Source organism: Paramisgurnus dabryanus, chromosome 5 (assembly GCF_030506205.2).
Source record: "Paramisgurnus dabryanus chromosome 5, PD_genome_1.1, whole genome shotgun sequence".
NCBI classification, from domain to species: Eukaryota; Metazoa; Chordata; class Actinopteri; order Cypriniformes; family Cobitidae; genus Paramisgurnus; species Paramisgurnus dabryanus.
The window spans coordinates 41,592,944-41,619,518 of record NC_133341.1 but is presented as its reverse complement, the minus strand read 5'-3'; the positions used below and the strand labels follow the sequence as shown (position 1 = coordinate 41,619,518).

Genomic DNA, 26,575 nt, shown 5'->3' with positions numbered 1-26,575 from the left:
ACGCGCTCCGAACCGAGACAAGCGAACCGAACGGTTCGGATTTTTTTCATGAACCATGCCACCCTTAACTGTTACACAACAACATTTGTCAAAACAACCGTACGCAGCAGAGGATACTGGAATTTGCTTACTTAATTTTTTACGCTTACTTAATTTTTTTAAGTAAAGTCAACTAATCATTTTTACAGTGTATGTTCAGCAGAACTAAGACATTTATTTGGCTTTGACGCAGCTTGAGTGTAAGTAAATGATGACAGAATTTTCATGTTTCTGTGACCTTTCCCTTTAAACACAGTTGCACACAATCTCACACACAAAGTCCATCTGTTAGACATTTTAACAATAGAATCCCACTTCAGCATAGTTCAGTTTTCTTTGTTTGTTTGTCATGCTGCTTCATGCGTGAATTCTTTTCTACATTTTTGTAGGTTGCATTTGTATCTTTAACTTTTTTAAAAGAAGTCAAACTGAAATGAACCATAATCACAGCAGAGAGCTCTCTATAATAAATCATTATTATAAGCTTACTGTTGTGAACCGGGTTGAGGTAAGGAAACAAATTTCAACACTGATTACTTGCATAAAACCTAATTTTCATTTGTAACAAAACAGTTACGGGTTGCAGCTTTAAGAAATGCAATGTTAAATGCTTCTTACATTTCTTGCCAAAAGTAGTAATTGAATTTTTTGTAAAATTTGTCTAAAGTTACAGTATCTTGCACTCCTAGAATCCAGTGGAGGCCAAGTGCAGACGCCGTTGCCTTCCAGCATTTCCAGCTCAACTCGAACCAGCTTACTCAAAGAAAGCCCTTCTAGCTCAGTCAGCGAGCGAAGCATCCGTCCGTCTCTGGAGGATGAGATCACAGACCGTGGCCGAACCTTACTGAGTGAGTGCCCTCACACACAGCTCAAAGCATCTCTCCCATAGGCCAAATAATACTGACAAGTGTCAACTAAATATGGTATTTAGTGGAAAAGAGAATCCTAAATCAATCACATGCCCTAACAACCACCCAGGGCACCTTAGTGACCGCATTGCATCAGGCTAACAATGGCATAGCAATATGATGGCAATCACACGATCACATTTTCATTTAAAAAATTTACGATTTAGCTCTATACTATATGTTGCTCTTGCTTTTTTTATTTAACCACGAGAAGTAAATGTATTTGCTGTTACTCATTAGAACATAATGTAGGAATGTAGGAATGATGGTATTTTAAATTAGCCTGGTCCAACCTGGTCGTACATTCATTTCATTTGTACAGAGAGTCTGGCCACGCTCCATTGCAAAGTGTTACTTCCGTTAAGGAGGGTCCTTTGTTGAAGTTTAAAACTATTGGATCTGCCCAGAGTCACTCAGGATCTGCCATAGGCGATCGCTAACGTGTGGTCGTGACATATATCACGGCCGGAAACAGCAAGTCCGAATAATCAGAACAACAAAACTTAGCAAACCTGGGACCGAATGGCTTTTCTCACGTCGTTCTCTGCTGCCATTACTGAACTACGACTCAAACTGACGCTCAACCTCAACGTCATCGTTCTTAGCCACCCCCCTCTGTTCGCTGATTGGACCTGCAGATTTTTGCAGGAGAAAACAAACCTCTACACAATCTACAGTCCCAGACGTAGTACTGAAGCGAAATGAAAATTAAGCGGAAGCACGTAGGAGGGCGGAGCCAGGTTAATTTTAAATGCCCTGTTCCTGTAGTTTGGCCTGTGTGTTTCTTGGATTTGAACGGCTTTCTGTCAGTGTTAAGGGTTACACATTACAAGGAACGTGCATTACGTAATAATATTACTTTTTTGAAGTAACGAGTAAAGTAAGGCATTACTTTATAAATGTAAACATTAATATTTGAGTTACTTTTATAAAAAATAATGTAAGTTACTTTTTAGTTTAATTAATTTTATATTTTTTTTTAAATATTCAAAGAATCAAAATAAGTGTTGGGAGTGTCATGTGTGTTACTTGCGTTTTCAAACTATGGGCCTTATTTTAACGATCTGAAACGCAAGTGCGAAGCGCAACGCGCAAGTGAGTTTGTGGGCGGATCTTGGGCGCTGTTGCTATTTTCCCGGCGTGAGAAATAACTCTTGCGCCGGGCGCAAATCAATAAGGGGTTGGTCTGAAGTAGGTTCATTATTCATAGGTGTGGTTTGGGCGTAACGTCAAATAAACCAATCAGAACGCTATTCAACATTCCCTTTAAACGCAAGGGCGCAAGTTCCATGGCGGGTTGCTATTATTATGACGGATTTACCAGGCGCACGCCAGGAGCGGTTCACAGCCGAGGAGACCGACGTCCTTGTACGGGGGAATCCCACGCTTGCCAGCATAAATCGGGCACGCCGTGTAACGGGAGGTGGATCTGCCTCAGGACTTGACGCCAGCAGAGGACATCGCTGCGTCCACCCTCACCGCTGAAAGGGTTTGGGGGCTTTGAAATCGGACCCAAGAAACGCAAGCAAGGTCCAACCCCAAAGTACTCTTACAAATCAAGTTCATATACTTAAGGTTTCTTATGAAAACATTTTAATTATTATTTACATAAAATAAACGTAATACAGCCACACAACAAAGTTATGAAAATATTTTAATCGTTATTTGCATGAGAATAAATAAAAACTATCACCACAATGCTCACCACTATGATTCCCCTTTTCTCGTGTATTAATATTTTTAAGTGTAACAATTTATGATTTGCAAAAATAACTGTTGCATCTGTGTAGATTAGATAAGCAAAGTGTATGCGCGTTGTGCACCCTATACATTATGGTCAAGCATGCGCCCTTAAAATAGCATAATGAACAACGCGCAACGCGCCACTGACTTTAAACTTTTTTTTTCTGGTCAGTGGCGCAATTGTTTTTTGAAACTGCAAAATAGCATCAGGGATGGTTTGCGCTGGAACACGCCTCTTTTTTTGCGCTGAACCACCCAGGGAGCGCAAGTTCATTCCCTAGTTTGCCGACGTGCTTCTGTGACGGGAAAAACCCGCTGTGCGCCGGGGCAAAATACGAATGATACATGCGTCACGGACAAAGTCAATTGCGCTGGGTGCAAGATAGAGCCCTATGTGTTTGTTGCGTGATGTGCATCACGTGTTTTGTCAAAATAGGTGCCTGCTGCACACGCGTCAAAACCGTTTATGATAAAAGAGACGCTCGCGTTTACAAAATACACGCAAGACACTCCCTTAACAGTAAAATCTGATGCTACCATTCATTTGCAATGGGAGTGGCCGTTTGCCAGCGACAAGCGACGAGCTCGCCGCTGCGCGAGCAAGGCGGGGCCAAAATAGACAAGCAGGCTATTTTATGCAAATGCTGAGCGATGCGACAAAGCGACTGCCAATCGGAGTGAAGGAGCAGCATATGACGTAGGTCTGTGGTCGAGTCTGAGAAAATAATTCAAGATGGCGGAAAATGCATATTTCTGTATATATCTGATTAGTTTGGCATTTTATCTCATATATTTTGTTACTTTTATCGAGAAATAAATACTTTTAAATCTAAAAACACCGTTCTTGTAACTTAACAATACCTCTAAAGTGACTTTTGATACGGCTTTTAGATACTAGCCAAGGAACGCCCATCAAGCGAGTGTGTTTCGCTCTGTCTCTCTCACTTTTGTAGCTAATGTGACTGTAGGGTTAGACGCATCTGCAGCAGACACTTATTTTGACAAGACACGTGATGCACAAACAATCTCTCGATGCACAGAACACATATTTAAAGCGTAACTAAACCACTGGTCAGAGCCTGACTCCACCCACTGGCAATATTTGAAAAATGCAAGAAAGGTGAGCAGACCCCAACAAAGATAAAGGGGACGAACTAAGTGTGTGGTGAGATCGTAACAAGGGCGTGGTTATCTTGAACTTGCTTACGTCACGAGGCATTTTTGGACCCAACATCCAATAGGAAAATTCAACTGCAGTAGCCACCGTTCAACCTGAAGAGGGCAGCACTCAGACGTTTTTACACCATATTTTGTAGTATTGAAACACTTTATATCCAAATGTCAAAAAACTTACTAAAATCAATGAACGGCACTAATAAAGCCCAATTCTTACAGATCTTAAACAAAAAAAGTTGGTTTAGGGTTCAGTTACGCTTTAAAAAAAAGGAATCACACCCATGACGGGCCACATACATGTTGTCACGAACTTCGCATCAAGTCACCGCCCGCCACTGGAATTGAACTTAACGTAGTCACATCAAATCACGCACTATATGCATGCACGCCTGAGTGGGAACAGTTTGAGTCAGAAACCAAGAGGCCAGAGCTCGACATTTTTGCGATGGAAATATGCAATTTCTGAATGCAGAACTACTCAGTCATAAAAAAACCTGCAAGGCCTGAAAGAGATCAAGCCTCAGACAAGTAAGAAAAAGTAACGCAAAAGTAACATAATTATTAGTTTCCATGAAAAGTAACTAAGTAACGCAATTAGTTACTTTTTGGGGGAGTAACTTAATATTTATACTTAATATCTTGTACTGCATATGTGTCCGTGCTTGAGTATAGCTGGGAAGCTGCACGGAGACGCGTGTATGTGTGCAAGATGACGCGGTCTGTCTGTCTCGCGCGCCCGGGCAGCCCGCGTCTGTCTCGCGCGCGCCCGGGCAGCCCGCGTCTGTCTCGCGCGCGCCCGGGCAGCCCGCGTCTGTCTCGCGCGCGCCCGGGCAACCCGCGTCTTTCTCGCGCGCGCCCGGGCAACCCGCGTCTGTCTCGCGCGCGCCCGGGCAGTCCGCGTCTGTCTCGCGCGCGCATGGGCAGTCCGCGTCTGTCTCTACTTTAAACGAGTGACAGACAATGTTACCTGTATTTCTACTCAATGACAATTTAATATTAAAATCATATCAGTTAATGTTCAGTTAACAAGTTGTGGTTGTTAACAAGCTGCGTGTATAACATCCGCACATATACACACAAGTGCAGGCCAATGTTTCAAGGGTTTTTTTTTTTTGCGGTTATGACGGTGAGGAGCTCAGACCCGCGGCATAGGTCACGTGACCGCGGTATGGCGGTAATCCGGTTACCGCCCCAGGCCTATAGATAATTTATTATAACATGTTAAAATTGACACTTTGTAGGTGCGAGCAAAAATGTGGTGTTTTGGGAAATTCAAACACTGATCACAATGATGGTGGTTTGTTGCAATTGAAACTCAATTGTGCTGTGAATTATTTTCTCTCTCTCTGTACTAAATGGCTGTGCCGTGGTTGGATAGTGCAGATTAAGGGGTGGTATTATTATAATAAGATCCCCTTGTGACATCATAAGGAGAGCCTAATTTTTACGTGCTTGCAGAGAATGGTTTACCAAAACTAAGTTACTGGGTTTATTTTTTTCATATTTTCTAGGTTGATAGAAAGCACTGGGAACCCAATAATAGCACTTAAACATGGAAAAAGTCAGATTTTCATGCCATGGCCCCTTTAAGCTAAAAGCAAATGACATTGGCCAACAGCAAATTGCTTTTGCATGTCTCCCTTTGGTCTTTTATGATGAGCTGCTTTTATTGTCCACCTGTATCTCTCTGTTCTCTGCCTTAACAAGAAACTCAGCTCCCCACTTTCAGTGGGGGAAAACAAATAGCCATCATTATCGCAGTGATAGCGTGCAAGTTGCTGAAGCACTCTCCAATTTGTAATGCTCACTTTCACAGATAAGGACTTTCCCTTATGTACTGGAGCCTCTTTACAGACTCCTGCAAGCATAGCAAAAGCTGGTTTATAATCCTGCCCATGCGTGATAGCAGTAAAACGTTCAAATGTCATTGCCCATCGTGACAGAAACAATTTAAGCTTCTCATTTGTTTGTTAGGCTACTTATACCTGCAGAACACCTATTCTGCAGTACTATGAGAGGATGGTTAATAATCAATAGATATTTTTAAATATATTACTGTCCCAACAGAAAACGTGTGCAATTTTTGACCACTAGCAGAATTACTAAATTAAAGGAAAACACCACCGTTTTTCAATATTTTACCATGTTCTTACCTCAACTCAGATGAATTAATACATCCCTATCTTTATTTAATAGATGCACTTAATCTTTGTACAGCGCTTCGTGAATGTGTTAGCATTTAGCCTAGCCCCATTCATTCCTTAGGATCCAAACATGGATGAATTTAGAAGCCACCAAAAACTTCCATGTTCTCCCTATTTAAGGACTGTTACTTCGACCTCGGCGCGCAGTAACATCATCACTCCTGACTACTCGCTCAAACTTCTGTCAATATTACTGTGCCCAAGGTCGAATTGCTGCAAACTAAGTGCTCTTCCGCCATACAATATAGTTCTCATTTTAATCCACTTCAAAAATCGCCACGTTTTATTTTGTGCCACCATACTTACTCTTTAAAGACTACGGGCCCTATCTTGCACCCAGCGCAATTGACTTTGTCAGTGACGCATGTATCATTCGTATTTTGCGCCGGCGCACAGCGGGGTTTTTCCCTCCACAGATGCACGTCAGCAAACTAGGGAATGAACTTGCGCTCCCTGGGCGGTTCAGCGCAAAAAGGAGGCGTGTTGCGGCGCAAACCATCTCTTATGCTATTTTGCAGTTTCAAAAAACAATTGCGCTACTAACCAAAAAAAACTAGTCTTAAGTCAGTGGCGCGTTGCGCGTGGTTCATTATGCTATTTTAAGGGCGCATGCTTGACCATAATGTATAGCGTGCACAACGCGCATACACTTTGCTTATCTAATCTACACAGATGCAACAGTTATTTTTGCAAATCATAAATTGTTACACTTAAAAATATTAATACACGAGATAAGGGGAATCATAGTGGTGAGCATTGTGGTGATAGTTTTTATTTATTCTCATGCAAATAACGATTAAAATATTTTCATAACTTTGTTGTGTGGCTGTATTACGTTTATTTTATGTAAATAATAGTTAAAATGTTTTCATAAGAAACCTTAATGTATATGAACTTGATTTGTAAGAGTACTTTGGGGTTGGACCTTGCTTGCGTTTCTTGGGTCCGATTTCAAAGCCCCCAAACCCTTTCAGCGGTGAGGGTGGACGCAGCGATGTCCTCTGCTGGCGTCAAGTCCTGAGGCAGATCCACCTCCCGTTACACGGCGTGCCCGATTTATGCTGGCAAGCGTGGGATTCCCCCGTACAAGGACGTCGGTCTCCTCGGCTGTGAACCGCTCCTGGCGTGCGCTTGGTAAATCCGTCATAATAATAGCAACCCCCCCCCCCCATGTCGGAGCCAATGGCGTAGTGGGCAGCGCTCCGACATATGGTGCAAACGCACTTCCGGCGACCCGAGTTCGAATCCCGGCTCGAGGTCCTTTGCCGACCCCATACCCCTCTCTCCACCCTCTACTTTCCTGTCGTCTCCTACAACTACTGTCTATCAACAAAGGCAAAAAATGGCCCAAAAAAATATATATATAAAATAATAGCAACCCGCCATAGAACTTGCGCCCTTGCGTTTAAAGGGAATGTTGGCTAGCGTTCTGATTGGTTTATTTGACGTTACGCCCAAACCACACCTATGAATAATGAACCTACTTCAGACCAACCCCTTATTGATTTGCGCCTGGCGCAAGAGTTATTTCTCACGCCGGGAAAATAGCAACAGCGCCCAAGATCCGCCCACAAACTCACTTGCGCGTTGCGCTTCGCACTTGCGTTTCAGATCGTTAAAATAGAGCCCTACGTCTTTAAAGAGGGAAAACATGGAAGTGTTTGGTGGCTTCTAAATTCATATGACATGATCAGCATCTATTTTACATTTTGTTATTAAAAATTATATTATCGGAATGAAATTAGGAGTAGACAAAATGTATAGTATGATAGGTTAATACTGGACAAAACGATCAGCTAAATAAAAATTTTGTCTAGTATGTTAACAGTATGTGCCTGTGTATGCCAAGAAATATTTTTTGAAAATATTTATAATGTAAACATCATAACAAAATATGTAAACATGCTCATATCACACTATACTGTAAATGTTATTATAGCTTTGGTACGGGGGTCGCTGCTCCCTCTCTATCCATCAAGGGTTTCTATCCATTCACGGCCTAAAAAGGTTGAAGACCTTTAAGCTAATGAATTAATTAAATGTGTAATATACAGGATCAGTTAACTGTCAAAGCCATCTCTTTTGGAACAGGTGTACATACATAAACAATTAAAAAGCAGCACAGCGGAACGCCAAAATCCGTTGTGTGTGTATGACTCCTTTATCTGGCTCCTGCTCACTGGGTTTTGCTAACCTCAGCTTGCCAGCTCGATAATCATTGTGTCCCTGAGCTATGTTCATAAATAAGAGCAGGAGCACTTTGGTGACCTTTCACTCACTCTGTAAATATTTTTGTTTAATATAGATGTGGGTATATCGAGAAAAAGCACATCTCCTTTACAACACTTAGTATTTTTGTCTTGTTTCAGTAAAAATATCTAAAAATTCTTAAATTAAGATAACGTTTCTTGATGAGCAAAACAACCCAGGAAAGTAAGTCTAGTTTTTAAAACAAAAATATCAAATTAAAGTGATTTTGTGCCTAAAACAAGCAAAAAACCTGCCAATGTGGGAAGCAAAAAAATCTTGAGAATTTTTCTTAAACACAAAATTTAAGAAAAATTTGCTTTCCCCATCGGCAGATTTTTTTGCTTGTTTTATGCACAAAATCACTTAAATTTGATATTTTTGGTCTAAAAACTAGACTTATTTTCTTGGGTCATTTGCTCATCAAGAAAAAACATCTTAATTTAAGAATTTAAAGATATTTTTCCTGAAAAAAGACAAAAATACTAAGAATTTTTTTCTTGAAAATATTTTTTGCAGTAAAAGAAGTACCATGGTGGTACCATAATCTGGAAAAATGATGTTATTACTTAGTATTTTTGTCTTGTTTTCAGTAGAAATATCTAAAAATTCTTAAATCAAGATGTATTTTCTTGATGAGCAAAATTACCTAAGAAAATAAGTAGTTTTTAGACAAAAATATAAAATTTAAGTGAATGTGTGGTTAAAACAAGCAAAAATATCTGCCAATGGGGTGAGAAAAAACCTTGAAATAAGTTTACTTTTTTCTTATACACTTAATTCAAGAAAAACTTTCTCACCCCATTTTCAGATATTTTTGCTTGTTTTAAGCACACATTTACTTAAATTGTATATTTTTTTATCTAAAAACTAGACTTATTTTATGAGGCCAATTTGCTCATCAAGAAAAAGCATCTTAATTTAAGAATTTTTAGATATGTGTACTGAAAACAAGACAAAAAATTCTATGTAAGAAAGTCATTTTTTGCAGTGTAATACAGTGATGGGGTGCCAGCCCAGCCACACGAAATTAGGTACCTATAGTCGCGTAATTTTTTGATTTTTTTTCGTGATACTGTCAAGAATTTCTGCATTTTTTTGTGATCGTATCACACATTTCTGTTTGTGTGTCATTGTCAAGTATTGGTTACTCAACTGTTTTGTCCTATTTTCTGACCATTGTCGGTTCGGTTTAGGGTTAGATTTACATAAAATGACATCCTTACCCATAACCAACTCTAATCCTAATGCCAGGCGACAATGTTTTAAAATTTTGAAAATATAAAAAATTTATCAGAAAAAATTGTATATACCAATACGTAAAGTGACATCCTAACGCAAACACCAAATCTAACCCTAAACCGAAGCGAAAATGGTTTGAAAACAGGAAAAGCAGTTGAGTAACCAATACGTAACAATGACACATAAACAGAATTTCGTAATACGATCACGAAAAAACTCGGAAATTCGTGACATTATCACGAAATAGAATCAAAAAATTATGTGACTATAGGTACATAATTTTGTGAGACTGGGTAGGGGGTGCAGATGCGTGTAGCATTTATTTATTGTATACTTTTATATATGCCGTGGTACTAAATGATGGACGTTTTTATGTACCATGCTTTTTACAATACATGATACTGCATTGTACTTATCGTTCTAGTGTCATCTAAGAGACAGTATTGTTTTCAAGACAAAGTCCTCAAATGTTTTGGGTCTTTTAATATTAGACACCCACAGCTAAAGTTCAAGCCTCAGCTTATGTCCTAACCAGTAGAAAGCTGTAGATGGCTCATCTCACTTTCTCCTGTGATGCCCAGTGGTGAGAAAGCTTTGTAAAAGGGATTACCCCGTGAAGTCTCCAATGGCTAGGATTTTATTTTCAAGCCTTGTCTGTGGCATTTGTTACATGTTTGTCATCACATTTCTGCCACTTCTGATCTAGGTGTGTTAGATCTAGATTATCTTCCCCTAGGACACTGTATATAGCAGCATGTCAGTTATCAGTATTGAAGGTGCCAAAGAATGCATTGAAATAATATGTTATCTTGTTCTACATAGAAGGTATGTTGCTTTATTAAGTGCAAAAATTATCCAGAGATGGTTTTACATGTCCATTTACAACCCTCTGATTTGCCTTTAGAATGAAATGATCTATTATGGGTCATGGATAATAATGTTGAGCTCTGCTCTGATTGGCTGTTTCACAGAGCAGCTCATTTTAGTAGCTCTGTGTGTGTGTAAACTGACAATGGGCCCTATCTTGCACCCAGCGCAATTGACTTTGTCAGTGACGCATGTATCATTCGTATTTTGCACCGGCGCAAAGCGGGTTTTTCCCTCCACAGACGCACGTCGGCAAACTAGGGAATGAACTTGCGCTCCCTGGGCGGTTCAGCGCAAAAAAGGGGGCGTGTTCCGGCGCAAACCATCCCTGGTGCTATTTTGCAGTTTCAAAAAACAATTGCGCCACTGACCAAAAAAACTAGTCTAAAGTCAGTGGCGCGTTGCGCGTGGTTCATTATGCTATTTTAAGGGCACATGCTTGACCATAATGTATAGCGCGCACAACGCGCACACACTTTGCTTATCTAATCTACACAGATGCAACAGTTATTTTTGCAAATCATAAATTGTTACAATAAAAAATATTAACACATGAGATAAGGGAAATCATAGTGGTGAGCATTGTGGTGATAGTTTTTCTCTATTTTGTGTGGCTGCGTTAAAAAATTCTCATGCAAATAACGATTTAAATATTTTCATAAGAAACCTTAATGTATATGAACTTGATTTGTAAGTGCACTTTGGGGTTGGACTGCTTGCGTTTCTTGGGTCCGATTTCAAAGCCCCCAAACCGCCTTCAACACTTTCAGCAGTGAGGGTGGACGCAGCAATGTCCTCTGCTGGCGTCAGGTCATGTGTGGAGGCAGATCCACCTCCCGTTACACGGCGTGCCCGATTTATGCTTGCAAGCTTGGGATTCCCCCGTCTTCTGACATCATTGTAGCGCTTGGCGCAACGTCCTGGGGATGCCAGCTGATGAGACAATTGTGGCTATTTCCTCCCACACCTGTTTAACCTACGCTGATTTGGGCGGGTTTCTCCTATCCCCATACAAAACAACTTCTCTGTCTTTGACTGCTCTTACAAGAACGTCGGTCTCCTCGGCTGTGAACCGCTCCTGGCGTGCGCCTGGTAAATCCGTCATAATAATAGCAACCCGCCATGGAACTTGCGCCCTTGCGTTTAAAGGGAATGTTGGATAGCGTTCTGATTGGTTTATTTGACGTTATGCCCGAACCACACCTATGAATAATGAACCTACTTCAGACCAACCCCTTATTGATTTGCGCCTGGCGCAAGAGTTATTTCTCCCGCCGGGAAAATGGCAACAGCGCCCAAGATCCGCCCACAAACTCACTTGCGCATTGCGCTTCGCACTTGCATTTCAGATCGTTAAATAGGGCCCCTTATGTTTGAGCCTGTATCAGACAAAGATACAGATTTTGAGGAATAATTAATTTGGAGTGTTAATGGACGTTTATGAGTGGTAAGTTTGTATTTTTACAGTATGGACCTTCAAAACGTAACTGTAACGTCAATAGTAGAACTTCAGCCTAAACGTTAGCATATAGCATTAACTAGCATATAGCGCTAACTCAGCAGTCACAAGTTTGTTTTTAGCATTTTAACAACATTGTAATGAATTTAATTAGGGATGTCCCGATCAGGTTTTTTTGCCCTCGAGTCTGAGTCCGAGTCATTTGATTTTGAGTATCTGCCGATACCGAGTCCCGATCCGATACTTCTATAATACATTAAAAAAAAGAATAAAGAAGAGCGAAAAACAGAACCAGTCCAGGATGTTCCTTATGTCATGCCGCACGCATTGCTGTTTCTGTGTGGAGTCAAAAGAGTCTAACTCTGTGCCAGCTAATAACTACAGATGTGTTAAAAAGTAATGAATATATACTATATATGTTCAGGGGTTAAATTGGGGTTTGTTTTGTGGGGAGGCTCTGTTGGGAGGGAGGGTTCGAGGGGTAACATGTTTAATCCTGATGACAGCAAAGCCACTGGGTGTGTTTCAATGACATTTTGTATCTCTGATAGGATTTTATAAGTTTCAGTTTTAAAGCTGTGCCACATGTTGACCCAAACTTTAAAACCTGAACTTTAAATTATGCAAATCTATGAGTCTGACACCCTATATGCATTTGGTGCACATTTCATTATGCACAATTGATCAAACTTTGAATGAAGTTATAAGACTTAACCTCCTTGACTCATTCTAGGCATAAGATAGGCTACCCAAAAAGGTCACGTGTTACATATATAAAACGTACATTTGCGGACCATTTTCAAAGGTCTATACACAATCCCAAATGAGGAATAAGGGTCTTATCTAGCAAAACTATTGTCATTTTTGACAATAAAAATAACAAATATATACTTTTAAACCACAACTTCTCGTCATGTAGATCCGGTCGTGATGCGCCAGCTGACCCCACGCAATACGTCATGACGTCAAGAGGTCACAGAGGACGAACGCGAAACTCCGCCCCAGTGTTTACAAGCGTCTTGAAAGGGGACCGTTCCTACGTTGTTGTATGTCAACTGATACTAATTGATATCTTTGTGGCAGTTTATTGTTTAAAATGGTCCGCAAATGTACGTTTTATATATGTAACACGTGACCTCCCTACGTCACTACACATTTACGTGAGGTCGCGCCTGGACCGGAACTACACGAAAAGTTGTGGTTTAAAAGTACATGTTCAAAAATGACAATCGTATTGCTAGATAAGACCCTTATGCCTCATTTGGGACCTTTGAAACAAAACAAAAAAACTGTTAAGTGTTGAGTTAAGTATTAAATGTTGGGCTCTATTAAAGTCCATTAAAATGAGAAAAATCCTGCAATGTTTTCCTCAAAAAACATAATTTCTTCTGGACTGAACAAAGAAAGACATCAACATTTTGGATGACATGGTGGTGGGTAAATTATCTGGATTTTTCTTTTAAGAAAATGGAATATTCCTTTAAGAGACAGACACCATCACACCACCTCATCAGGACCCTGCTAACAACCCTGCCACACCCACAATCCATTCGGATAATAAAACATTACAGTGTCTGATCTGTGGGAAACAACTGTCATTATATTAGCAGAGACGGGTAATGGCTGAAGTTTTATTCAGCACCTATAATTAATGATTCTAGTCTACTCTGATTAGCTGTATGCGGGCCGTGCGTGCCGGATGATGGGATGCGGTGTCATGCACCTCCTCATCGGGAGAGAGGAAGTGTATCTCTAACCTGCCACAAGCAACACAGCTTTGATGACTGCAAACAGGCTGAATGCTCATTAAATCAGATGAGGAGAGCGCCTCAGTCTGAAGTTGTCACCCGAAATGCCCCATTAAGCATTGCTTGTACACAAGTGATGCATTAGTGTCTGCTGTAATACAACTAAAGTCATTTTGTATACAGCTAACAAATAGTCTCAGATGAAAATATCAGAGATTAGACTATTGAAAATGATATGCAGATCAACAGGTGCTACACGCATCAGAAAGTTTTCTAGTTTTGAGAAGTAGTACATTTGATTCCTCTGGTAAGGCGGCTTAATACACAATATCCGGAGAAGATTATCATCGCCTTCAAGGGTTTCTAACTGACACTTTTATATATTGGGATAAATCCATACAGTGCCAAGCAAATGGATTTTATCATAGCAGCTATAAATGATAAACATTGGTCCTACCACAGTCAGTATTTCCAATCACCTTCTGTTCTCTCGTAAAATATCATTTTGGGGAGGGGGCGCGTCAACAATCGTTCTGAATAAAATGGTAACGAGAGACCCCCGTGACATCCAGCGATTTATGTATCGCTCACTTGTGATGAGGGACTGCTTGAATCTTCTTTGATCCCAGTGCTTTATTCTAATAGGAGAGGCTCAGGTCTGTCATTTAGCTGGAATGGTATGCAGAGGGAAATAACATTGACGCTCCTTCATATTTCATATTTATGTGGTTCTCACGAGGCTGGAGATTTCACAATGCTTTGCTGATGTGGATTTTGTGGATTGGTGATGCAGGACAATGAGAATAGTTATGTCATCCGGCTTGGTTGCAACAATACGGACAATATTTACTGTTTTGAGTGTATTCAGTGTATATTGTAGAATCGAAAAAAAACTATAAGAAGTGCACCTATGTGTTTTCAGGGTTTATGGTGAAGAAACACATTATTTTCCACATACTGTGCATTTTTGTAGGTCTAGATTACCGTGTCTTCCTGAAACGCACAGATTTTGTACAAAACTACCCCCTGATTGGCCAGCTGATCTGTACGTTGTGATTTGCCTGAATACCTCTGACGTCAGCAGGAAATGTGACGCTCCTTACCATGTTTGAAAGATTCGCTCACAATGCAATGCTGACAGGAGTTAACTTACAGGCTGTGAGTCAAAGCGGGAGGAATTATGATAATGTCGATCTTGTCTACATCACCAATCCCAGGAAGTAAACTGTTAACTACAATCCAGTGTTTGTTGTAGTCCAAGAAAATATATTTACGTTGGAGACGATAACCCGTGTCATCGTTCACTTTGGGGTTTGTACCTTTTGCATATCGTTAACATGAACTAATACACACCAAAGGAAATGTAAAATCGTGACTCGGACCACATGTGCCCTTAAAGATACAAACCGAAAATACTGGAATTATGTACACAAAATTTTAAAACCCCACAATTTCAGAACAAAATGGCAGATTCTGGCAAAAGTTAGTATTTAGTATGCCTTCTCTCTGCACTAAACACATCTTGATCTCTTTTGAGAAAATTCCTGAAGTAATTAAATTAGAATTTAATAGAGTTTCGTGTCATTTTTGTTTAAGAGAGCCTGCAGGTTCCGTGTAGCTCACACTAAATACTTTACACTTTAGCTTATACATTTTCTTTTACTGCATACTAATTTTCAGTATTTTCTATTATGTTTCTTAATAAAGAGACTGAGAAATGATAATATATGACAATTTTTCCATTGCTATATACGCCTAAAGGTGCGTTCACACCAGACGCGAATAAAGCGTTAAGCGCGAATGATTACGTCAGTGCAAACGTGTATAGACATCCTGCGAATGATGCGTAACGTGCAAGTTGAAAAATCTGAGCTTTGGCGGATATTCAAGATGCGTTCACCAATCAGGAGCTTGCTGTAGTGGTGACGTGATTACGCTCTTTACTCAATTTGACCTATGACACGAATGAAGCGAGTTAAAGGGACACTACACTTTTGTTGAAAATATGCTCATTTTCCAGCTCCCCTAGAGTCTGGCGGTACCATTTTTAGCATAGCTTAGCATAATCTATTGAATCTGATTAGACCATTAGCATTGCGCTAAAAAATAACCAAAGAGCTTAAATGTTTTTCCTATTTAAAACTTGACTCTTCTGTAGTTACATCATGTACTTAGACCGACGGAAAATTAAAAGTTGCGATTTTCTACGCAGATATGGCTAGGAATTATACTTTTATTCTGGCGTAATAATCAAGGACGTTGCTGCCGTTACATGGCTGCAGAAGGCGCAATGATATTATGCACCTTCTGAAAATAATCTCCTGCTATTGAAAGTAACCAAGGGGACTATTTTCGGACAGTGTGTAATATCACTACGCCTGCTGCAGCGATGTTACGGGAGCAAACTCCTTGATTGTAACGCCAGAATGAGAGTATAGTTCTTATCCATATCTGCCTAGAAAATCGCAACTTTAAATTTTCTGTCGGTCTTAGTACACGATGTAACTACAGAAGAGTCATGTTTTAAAGCAACACCAAAGAGTTTTGTACCTTAAAATAACGTTTCCAAAAAAGTTTCAGTCGTTCATCCACTCGAAACAGGGTGAACGGCACTTTGACATTCGCTTTGCAGCCCTCTATCAGCCAAAACCGCACTAAAGAAGTTTCCAACTGCCGGGTCGCGGTCCTGTAGTTCAAGTGAAAACTACAAAAACTTGCTTTACGGCACACCTACAATACAATCAGAGCTAGCTTTGCTGCAGTAGGCTAAATTATTTACAACAGTGGTAATGAACAATTCCACTTCCAACCTGTAGGGGGTGCAAAGAGCAAAAACTCTTTAGTGTTGCTTTAAATAGGAAAAACATTGAAACTCTTTGGTTATTTTTGAGCTATGCTAAAAGTACTTGTGCCGGACCCAGAGATCAGCTGAATGGATTCCAAAACAGTAAAAATCAAAATGTTAAAGTGTCCAACTGTGCAAATAGCCTTAATTTTTCGCTTCATTCGCATCTGGTGTGAACGCACAGTAAGATAAAAAAAAAACTAGTTGGTGGTTTGCTTGAACAAGAAGTCAGCGAATCAGTCTTGATTAAGCCCTTTAAAATTAGATCAGGGTCAGTTGAACCATAACAAATCTTACACATCTCTCAGGGGATATTTGCATAAAACAGTCTGTTGTTTTCATGTTTACAGAAACAAAGAAGATGATTTATCATCATCATTAAGGATCTGAAGCTGAAGATGAAGTTCCATTAGTAATTGTTGATTACATTCAGCATGCGAAAATGCACTTTTGCTGTGATCCGAACCCGAGTTTGTCCAGGAACCCCCACAGTGTCTGGCTTTACACTCACTTGATTCTGTCAAACCTCAGTGCACTTGCATTCATCTTACATCATCACCAGAAAACACGATGCGTCTTGCCATATTTGTGTTTTTTATTATTTTGGTCTTATTATGCAGAGCAAGCGACAGCATTGCAATGCACAGTTCTTCAGTTCAGACCAGGAGAAGGTCATTCTGCCCCTCAAATTTTTTTTTTTTTTGTAGAGACAGCTGATGGCAAGAAATTCATTTGCATCTCTAGTCCAACCTGTTTGCATCATGCAGTTATTTTTATTTTAGTGCTGCCACTCATGATAATCATGCATTGTGGAACTAATGATGTGCGCCCGAAAGCAAGCTGCTTTCACATTCACGAGAATTGAGATGTCTTCTGACATGTACATCAACAAATATCAACACCCAGATCATGACTACTCTTTCTGAGGTGCCATCAGGTGTTGTTTAGCAATTGTAACTTTTCTTGACTTTCTCTCGTATTTATTTATCTGATACTGTAAACAGTATCACCACTTCATCCATATATTGATCATGTCGGAATGCAAGGCCAGTGCATGGACAGACAACCTTTGCTATTAATCTTTAATAAGACCCCAGGTTCATCTTCACATATATTACATATATCATATATTCAGCTTCAGGAGCCTTATACATTTTTAAGCACTCGGTGTTGTATATGCATTGACTCTTCAAGTTATCAGTATTGGGCATAGTGAAATCCAGCAGTGAAGTTAGGCATGCTCTGGTATCAAAGGCACGTTTGCTGTGTGGATCGTGGATAGTTATTTTGTCATTCATGAAATGAAGCAGGCAGAAGTCAGCTATCTTATCTGACATCCATGGCACCTCACACACTGGCTCTTATCCCAGTCTGCATGTCTCTTGCAATCCTGTCTGGGCACTGGCCAATCATGTTGTGCCCCGTGATGCAGTGGACGCACCCAACCGGATACCCAGCCCTCCTGATGATACCTCCAGTGCTCGGTCGTTTTGTTCAAGGACAGCTGGGTACTTCTTTACTTAATAAAGTGAAACATTTGTACACTTACTTTCGAATGCTTGTTCCCTATTGTCTAGATTCGCTCTCGTACACTATGAAGTGATCTATTCAGGGTTCCCACGGGTCCTTGAAAGTTTGTGAATCTGGGGGAAAAATTCAAGGCCCTGGGATGTTTTTGAAAATCTACATACTGTATATAGATACAGGTGCTTGAATCTATTTTATGCAAGAAGAATTCCCTGTGTAGTGCAGGATAATATCATAAAAGTTCTAGACTTTTTAAGCACACATGCTTAAATGTTCGCTTTAAATGCTTATATCTTCTGTATGCGAAATGGTATGATTCATACCAAAATGCTTTTTTGCATAGTTGTGTTTGACACATAAAAACGTCTCGGGTTACGTATGTAACTGTTGTTCCCTGAGAAGGGAACGAGACGCTACGTCTCCCTTGCCATACTTCCTGCGTCCCTGTCTTTGGCAATATTTCAGATAGTGATATACTTCCTGCATCACCCTGTCTTTGTCATTAAGCCTCACCATTGGTTTAATTTGATATACACATTCAGACGCACTTACCCCTGGAGGCGTCCCCAAAGTGTCTCCGCAGTGACGCAGCCCGAGTTCCCTCGAAAGGGAACTGTAACAATGTATCTTAAAAGGTGAAACGATGTAACCTTGCTCTCCTTGAATTTGAGGGTATTGGACCTGGAAAGTCTTTGAAAGGTACTTGAATTTGAAGTTAACTAAGGTGTGAGAAGCCTGTCTTTTGTTCATCGATCTGCTTTAAATAACAGAACTTCTGGTAAAGCAAGGTAATGAAACATTTTTCATTAAGTGAAAGGCATGTGAATCTTATTCTGTTCAACAATGTCTTAAGCCCCAGACGCCCCACCCCTCACTAATGCTGATTCTGTTTTTTCCTTGTTTTTATGTTTTGAATGGCTTTCAATGTGTTTGACAGCAGCAGATGATAAGCGCTCAGTGTGACTGACTGGTTGCTGTTGTCAGTAGCTAAAGGTGTTGACATGTTGAGAAACGTGTCTTTCTGGACAGTAGCAGATTCATTTCATCTGTACAGCTGTCAACGCAAAAGAGGTGTTGTGTGTGTGTGCATTGCACTTTTCATCTTGTGAGGATTCTCTTATAACGTGTAGCACTTGTTCAAACCTAATCTGTTTAAGGTTGTTACTATAAAGGCTGATATAAGCTTTATATAAAATCAGTATGTCTTGTTTGAGACATTAATTGCTTCATTAAAAAACTAAAAGTTTTTTTTATCCAAAAATGTAAGTTCTGACATTAACAATATTTTTCTTAATAAGATTTTAGGCGGGATATCTATTGCTGGATTTACACTGCAGATATTGATGCGCAATTTCCGATTTGTTGCCTGTATTCGATTTACACTAAGCACTTTAAGGTATACATATTGACCCGGAACAGTCTGTGTGTTGTTTGTTAACTCTTTCACCGCCATTGACGAGATATGTCGTCAATTAAGAGAAAACGCTTCCCCGCCAATGACAAGATTTTCCGTCTTTCCGCAATACCGCTATTATCCTTCCCCAACTTTTTAAACTCGGAAGTATTGCCCTATGGCAAGCGGCTGCATGTCCGTGTCTGTTTTAAAGATCGCTCTGAATGGGATCTCTATGAAAAGTCCGTCACAAAAATGGAATTATCTCTGCTTTTTGCTCAAAATGTGGTGTTTTTGCAGAAACCAACCCATATTCAAAAGCTGATTACAAAAGAATCACTGAAGGTAGGATGAAACGTTTTTTTTTTTTTGTTTGAAAGCAGAGGGCCTGTTCTTTCATTTGGTATATTGTATGTTTATATATTTAAAGAAGAACATTTTCTGGAAGGCATTAAACTTTGGTGAAAATCATGAAAAACGCTGGCGCTGGCTGGCAACTTATTTAAAAAACGCTGGCGGTGAAAGAGTTAAAGAGATTTACATTGGTGACAATAACTCGCATCAGTGTTTACTTTGGGGTTTGTATCTTTTGCATATATCATTAACATATGAAGAGTTTGGTTCCAAAACGCAATAAACGCCATTTTTGAACAAAAATGAGTTACTGCCAAAATCAGTATTATATCAGGTCAGTATTTAAAAGTAAATTCTTCATTTTACGCAAAATCCAATATCCGCCATGTTATTCTGTCATCTTTACTCCCTTTTTTCCCAAAACGCAATAAACGCACTCCTCCTTTTCTACAGAATGCAATAAATCCGCTTCACAAATTACAGCGCACCATTCACGCAATGTAAACAAACAATGGCGGCGCGTTGAGTACACAGAGTCCTAGTTTTCCTCATCTACTTTGTACTTCGTGATCAACAAACAAACAAAAACGAAATAATACTTTAATAGCATTGATAAACCTGTGGTTTTCTGTGACGGGAAAGAAACGTAAGCCATCAACATCTAATAATTTACGCGAGAGGCACTCTGGATACGATCGCTTGTTCTTCCCACAGCATTTAGCTTCTCTCGTGCTGACACATTGACCCCAGGGGATCTTATGAAAACTTTCCATAATTTTACTCAAAATCAAGGAGAATCAAAGCTGATCGCTGTGAAAAATGTTAAGCGACAATGTCAAGTATAACCGCGCAGCAATGACAGTGTTCCTAATATGACAAAATAAGTGTTTTGATTAATGCCATTAATGTTTATTTTTTTAATCAGTGTGTACAACTGTTCAACTAAATGAATATAAAATGGCAAAAATGAATGCACATTTATACATTGATTGAATAGATTTATAGAATTTTGAAAAAACTTGTCATGGATTTATTGCATTTTGTGGAAAAAAATATTAGTTTTTATAATAAATCTTTGAAAATCAAGTTATGGATTTGAATTTTTTATGTTTTATAACCTAAAGATGCTATGTGAACGTTTGTAACAGAAAATAGTGGTTTTCATCTTGTCACTTTCTTGGTATAGAAAAAAACAAATTTTTACCAAAATGAGTCAAAATGGATTTATTGCGTTTTGGAACCAAACTCTTCATATACTAATACACACCAAAGGAAATGTAAAAATGTGAATCGGACAAAAGGTGCTCTTTACATAATTTGTGTATCATAGTTTTCAAATACCTAATCAGTACATCGTCTACGGAAATAAGACGATTTAGTCATAGTTTATCCCAAAATCTCTCATTTGTATTTCTTGCAATTCTCTGCATCCTATAGCTTTTGTTTAGGATCACATCTGTCCTCAAATGAAGAGCTCATTATATCTGAACATTGAATAATGTTTGTGTCAAATGAGATTTTCTGACCATGCTTAGTACGACTCTGTGTGATTTATATGGGTTTGGTTGCTTGGAGACCCATAATGGAGGTTTCCCTCAGGTCCTATGTGTGATTAGCTGCATTTAATGAATGGAGCATTATGACACAAACAGCAGAATAAATCTCATTGAGTTCTGGACCTGTTCTGCCCTACCAGAAACAACAATCCGATTTGCAGTCACTCACGACCCGCTGAGAAAGTGCAGACCACCTTTATGCATTGAATCCTTATTATGAACAGTGGCATTGGTTGTGAATACAAGCTTTCTCTGGAAGTGCTATGATGTCATATGTCTACAATAAAAACATATAACCTAATATAGATTAACAACATCTATGCTTAATAAATATGTGTACAATCTAAAAAATAACATTATTTTGCGAGACAAGCCATTGGGTTAAAGCAACCCAGAATTTTTGATTAAAACAACCCAACAAAGGGTTGAATTACAACCCAACAGATTTGGTTTGTCACTTTCTGACCCAACGCTGGGTTGAAAATTACCCAGCATTTTTAGAGTGTATATTTAGGATGCTTGTCACTTTCCTGAAATACAACCCAGAGGAGCGTTTATTAAATTAGCACCTCTGCACGGAGCAGGAGATGATACAGAATATTTTTCCTTCATGCATGTTGAAGTTTCATCTGCATAATAATGAGCGATTATTGTAGCTTAGTTGGAAAAAAACATTTTCGTTAGCGGTCGCAAAGATCATAGATTCAATCCCAGGGAAAACATGTCGATTAAAAGTATACCCTAAATACACCGTAGGAAAGACGAGTAAGGGACCATGTATAAACTTCACACATTACATTTAAACGAACCCGCATTTTGATTGGTAGTGATGCAAATGTCATTCGCTCGACACTGAAATAAAGCATAAATAATTAGCAATAAGCTGATTGCACAAACAACCTATGGAGTTGGTTTTTTGTAGAACAACTTTTCATCGTCAAAAAAAGGTTAAAAAAAAATGAATGTAGCTGTCACTGGGTCATCCTTTCAAAAAGTACACCTTTGTACCTAAAGAGTTCATAATAGTACCTTAGAGATATAAGTATCAAAGAGTGCATATTAGTTATTTAAAGGTATATATTGGTACAACATTTTAACATATCTGTACCTAAATAGTACATACAGGTATTAGGACATTTTTAAAGGAGGGCTGCCCCAGTAATTCAATTTTTTCAATTCAATTTTATTTATATAGCGCTTTTCACAATTGTTAATTGTTTCAAAGCAGCTTTACATGAATAGGTGTAGGGGAAAAAACAGAATAATCTATAGATAATATAAGAAGAAGAATACAGCGGCTAAGAATAAACCGTACAAGTGACCGTTGTAATAATGTAACATATACAGTAAAGTGCTAAGTTAAGCCAATGTTGGCTGACTCTCCCGGAGTTGAAAACCCCCCTAGGAGAAAAACCCTGTGGGAAAACTCCTAGGAGGACAAAAACCGCTAACAGCTAAGGACCTTTTTATGTAATACTTTATTTGAAGGGGTGTTCATAAGAATGACATGACACCTTCATAATCATGATATGACACGTGTCATGAACATGAAGGAGATTTTATGCACATTTATGACAATTGCCATTAAGTGTCATTTGTTCAATTATGTCATTTTTAATGCAAAGATGACATTGTTTGAATTGTCTTTGTTATGACAACTTGACAAAAACCAATTCATCATAACTTGTCATAAATCTGTCATAAACATGACATAGCAGAATAATGATCAAACTTAAGAAACTACCTAGCTCTATGGGTTAACACTGTCATTTAAAAGTCATTAAGTGTTAATACTATGTAAAATAATTTTAAATACCTTAACAAAATGCAACAGACACATCAAAAGAGTATCCTTAACTTTATATATGTGCACAATATACAAAAAACTGGCAACTAACCGAACTTGTTCTTCCTCATACAGAGGGTTCTGAAATTTTCTGACATAGATGAAAAAACTAACAAAACATTTAATTGATTTAATTCATTTATTTATTTAATATAATTAACTGTTTCTCCAGCAATATGGGCCTGACACTGCATGGCTTAACCCATTATTGTACTGTTTTAATTTAGTTTTAGGTGAATCTGTCTCCAAATGCTATGAAATGTAATTTTATCAATTTTATTATATTTATTTATATATAATTTATTATTATTATTATTGGATGCTTGATTTTATTTCTCTAACACCTGGAGGAAACTTAAAAAAAATTCATGATGTTTCTATAAAACTGTTTGAGTATTAACACTTAATGACATTTTAATAACAAATTATATTTGTACCACTGTAGTTGAGGTCAAGAAAAATATTAATGACGCTGTTATAAAACTATATGACAGAGTATTAACACTTACTGACATTTTAATTACAAATTATATTTGTACCACTGTAGTTGAGGTCAAGAAAAATATTAATGACGCTGTTATAAAACTATATGACAGCGTATTAACACTTAATGACATTTTAATGACAAATTATATTTGTACCACTGTAGCTGAGGTCAAGAAAATATTCATGATGCTGTTATAAAACTTTTTGACAGAGTATTAACACTAACTGACATTGTAATGACAAATTATATTTGTACCACTGTAGTTGAGGTCAAGAAAAATATTAATGACGCTGTTATAAAACTATATGATAGTGTATTAACACTTAATGACATTTTAATGACAAATTATATTTGTACCACTGTAGTTAAAGTCAATAAAAATATTCATGACGCAGTTATAAAACTATTTCACGGAGTACTAACACTTACTGACATTTTAATGACAAGTTATATTTGTACCACTGTAGTTGAGGTCAAGAAAAATATTCATGACGTTGTTACAAAAACTTTATGACAGAGTATTAACACTTAATGACATTTTAATGACACATTCAATTTGTATCACTGGTAAAAAGTGGTCAGTTATGTTGTCTTGGTAATGTCAAGTTGTCATGACAAGTTATGATGTATTGGTTTATTTCATGTTGTCATGACAAAGACATCTCAAACAATGTCATTGTTGCATTAAAAAATGACACAACGAATGACACTTAAGGACATTTCAGTGCATAAATGTACATAAAATCTCCTTCATGTTCATGACACGTGTCATGATTATGCAGGTGTCATATCAGTCTTATGAACACCCCTTCAAGTAAATTGTTACTTTTTTTGACGGTGTTTATTATCTTTAAAAAACTAAAAACTCATTGGATGTTTAAGTTTAAAATAATCTGGAACATTCCTTTTATGTTAAGCAATATTGAATTAAAAATATTTACAATAAACCATATCTATTATTAGACTGCTATTTAGCTCTATTAATGAGTTCACAATGCAATTTAGACACGTAATTACCTAAACATCAAATTCTAGTAATTGGACCAATTTCCCCTTACACAATTACAAAATTACCATACAGATTATAAACAACAGGTCAGAGAGTCAAATAAAGTCTATTTTGATTCCCTCGTTCCTACTCCTATGTTGGCGGTTTTAGTAAACAGGTTGTTGTTCTGGCCCGGTTTGATGACTCATTGGTTAATTGCACACCGGTGGGGGGAACCGGCAGGACTGGGCCGTGAAAGTGCGTCTCTCAGCAGTACAACGGTTGCCTGTGTTCATGTGTGTATCCGAGGACCTGTGCTACACAGATTAAAACTGATAACTGTCTGCAGGTCTCCAGAATAGATGGGGTCCAACTGTGACCCACCAGGAAGGACCTGGCTCTCTGCAGATGAGTCATAGTGACCTGTGACCACAACAGGAGGTGTGGATAGTGAAGTTCAGATTATGCACGATCCTGTTGCCTACAATCCGTGTGTTTGTTGTATTCCAAGAAAAGAGATTTACTTGGAGACGATAACTCGCGTCATTGTTTACTTTGGGAGTTGTACCTTTTGCATACCGTTAACATGAACTAATACACACTTACACACCAAAGGAAATGTAAAAACGTAAAAACAATGCTATCGATAGATTTTGTGGGGCCGACATACAAAACCGCTACCAAATCTATAAATAGGCCCAGCAGGCACAGATTTCAATCTTAGAGTGGCCAAATATCATCTGATTTACTGTCCTATACGGTAAGCCTATCACTTATCAAGACATGACACAGCCCATGACTCAAATTGCAAAAAGAATGTTTTTGCTTGTTTTAAAAACTGCAAACTCAGAAATGTGCTTTTAAACAATATTTCTAGTATAAGATTATTTGTCTTTTAAATAGAATTAGTTATACATACAGACAAGTATAACTATTCACGCTTTGTTGTTATCTTTGTTTGTATTGTTCTTTATCTTTCTAAATTACCTGCGTTGTAGATGGACTGCTCATGTCCTCAGATGTCCAGGTCTTTTTGCAGTGTGTTACCTGAGTGGGTCTTGCTTTGGTATTGCTACCTGAGCTGTTGAACCCAGGGATCAAACAACATCACAGGCCCAGGTGGGGTGATTCCAAGAGGCAATAAATCCTGGCTGAGACCTTTTTCCAGAGATTAAAGCTTTCCAAACTTCCTCTGAGCTTCAAGCAACACTTATATTAGCTATATAGTGTTTGATGATCACTTCTCTGCTGTCTTCGCTCTCTGTTATGAGGAATTAGATAGGGAACAGGATAAAACATGTGCTATCATTCAATCAAAAGGTCACTTTGACTGGATTTACACTGCAAATCTTGATGCCCAATTCCGATTTGTTGCCTGTATCCGATTATTTTTTATTAATTTTTTTGACGACCCGCTTACATAATCTTTTCTCGTATCCGTTATCTGCATTTACACTTAACACTTGGCTAAACAATTCAAGGTAAACACAAAACTTCAACATCACTCCATTAAGTGGAGCCGTCATCCTCCATTGCGCTGCTAAGAAGAATCATGTGATCGCAGGTGTTCACCTAGGTTGACGTAATTTGCCAGCATCACATTTTCATTGACCAACGGTACTCTTTAGATGAGAATATCCGGTCTGTCCGCTTACATTGTCTCAAAGATATAGGTTGGTACTTCAGAGGTACATATCCGTACCACAGAGTGCTTATTAGTTCCTCAGAGATGTAGATTGGTACATCAGAGGAACATATTGGTACTAAAGAGTGCTTATTAGTACCTCAAAGATATAAATTGGTATGTCAAAGGAACATCAGGACCAAAGAGTGCTAATTAGTACCTCAAAGACATAGATTGGTACCTCAGGTGAATATATCTGTACCAAAGAGTGCTTATTAGTACCTCAAAGACAAAAAGTGGAACCTTTAGAGGAACATATCGG

At 38.6% G+C, this 26,575-nt stretch overlaps 1 protein-coding gene across 5 annotated transcripts in view; it reads left to right on the top strand.

Moving 5' to 3' along the window:
• doc2b (double C2-like domains, beta) overlaps nt 1–26,575 on the top strand; it is a 276,973-nt gene that overhangs the window by 66,830 nt on the left and 183,568 nt on the right. For all 5 annotated transcript variants that reach the window (XM_065284219.2, XM_065284218.2, XM_065284217.2 and 2 more), the window contains one exon: nt 729–887. In XM_065284219.2, coding sequence (XP_065140291.1) covers nt 729–887 — 159 coding nt within the window. The remainder of the gene's footprint in view (nt 1–728; nt 888–26,575) is intronic.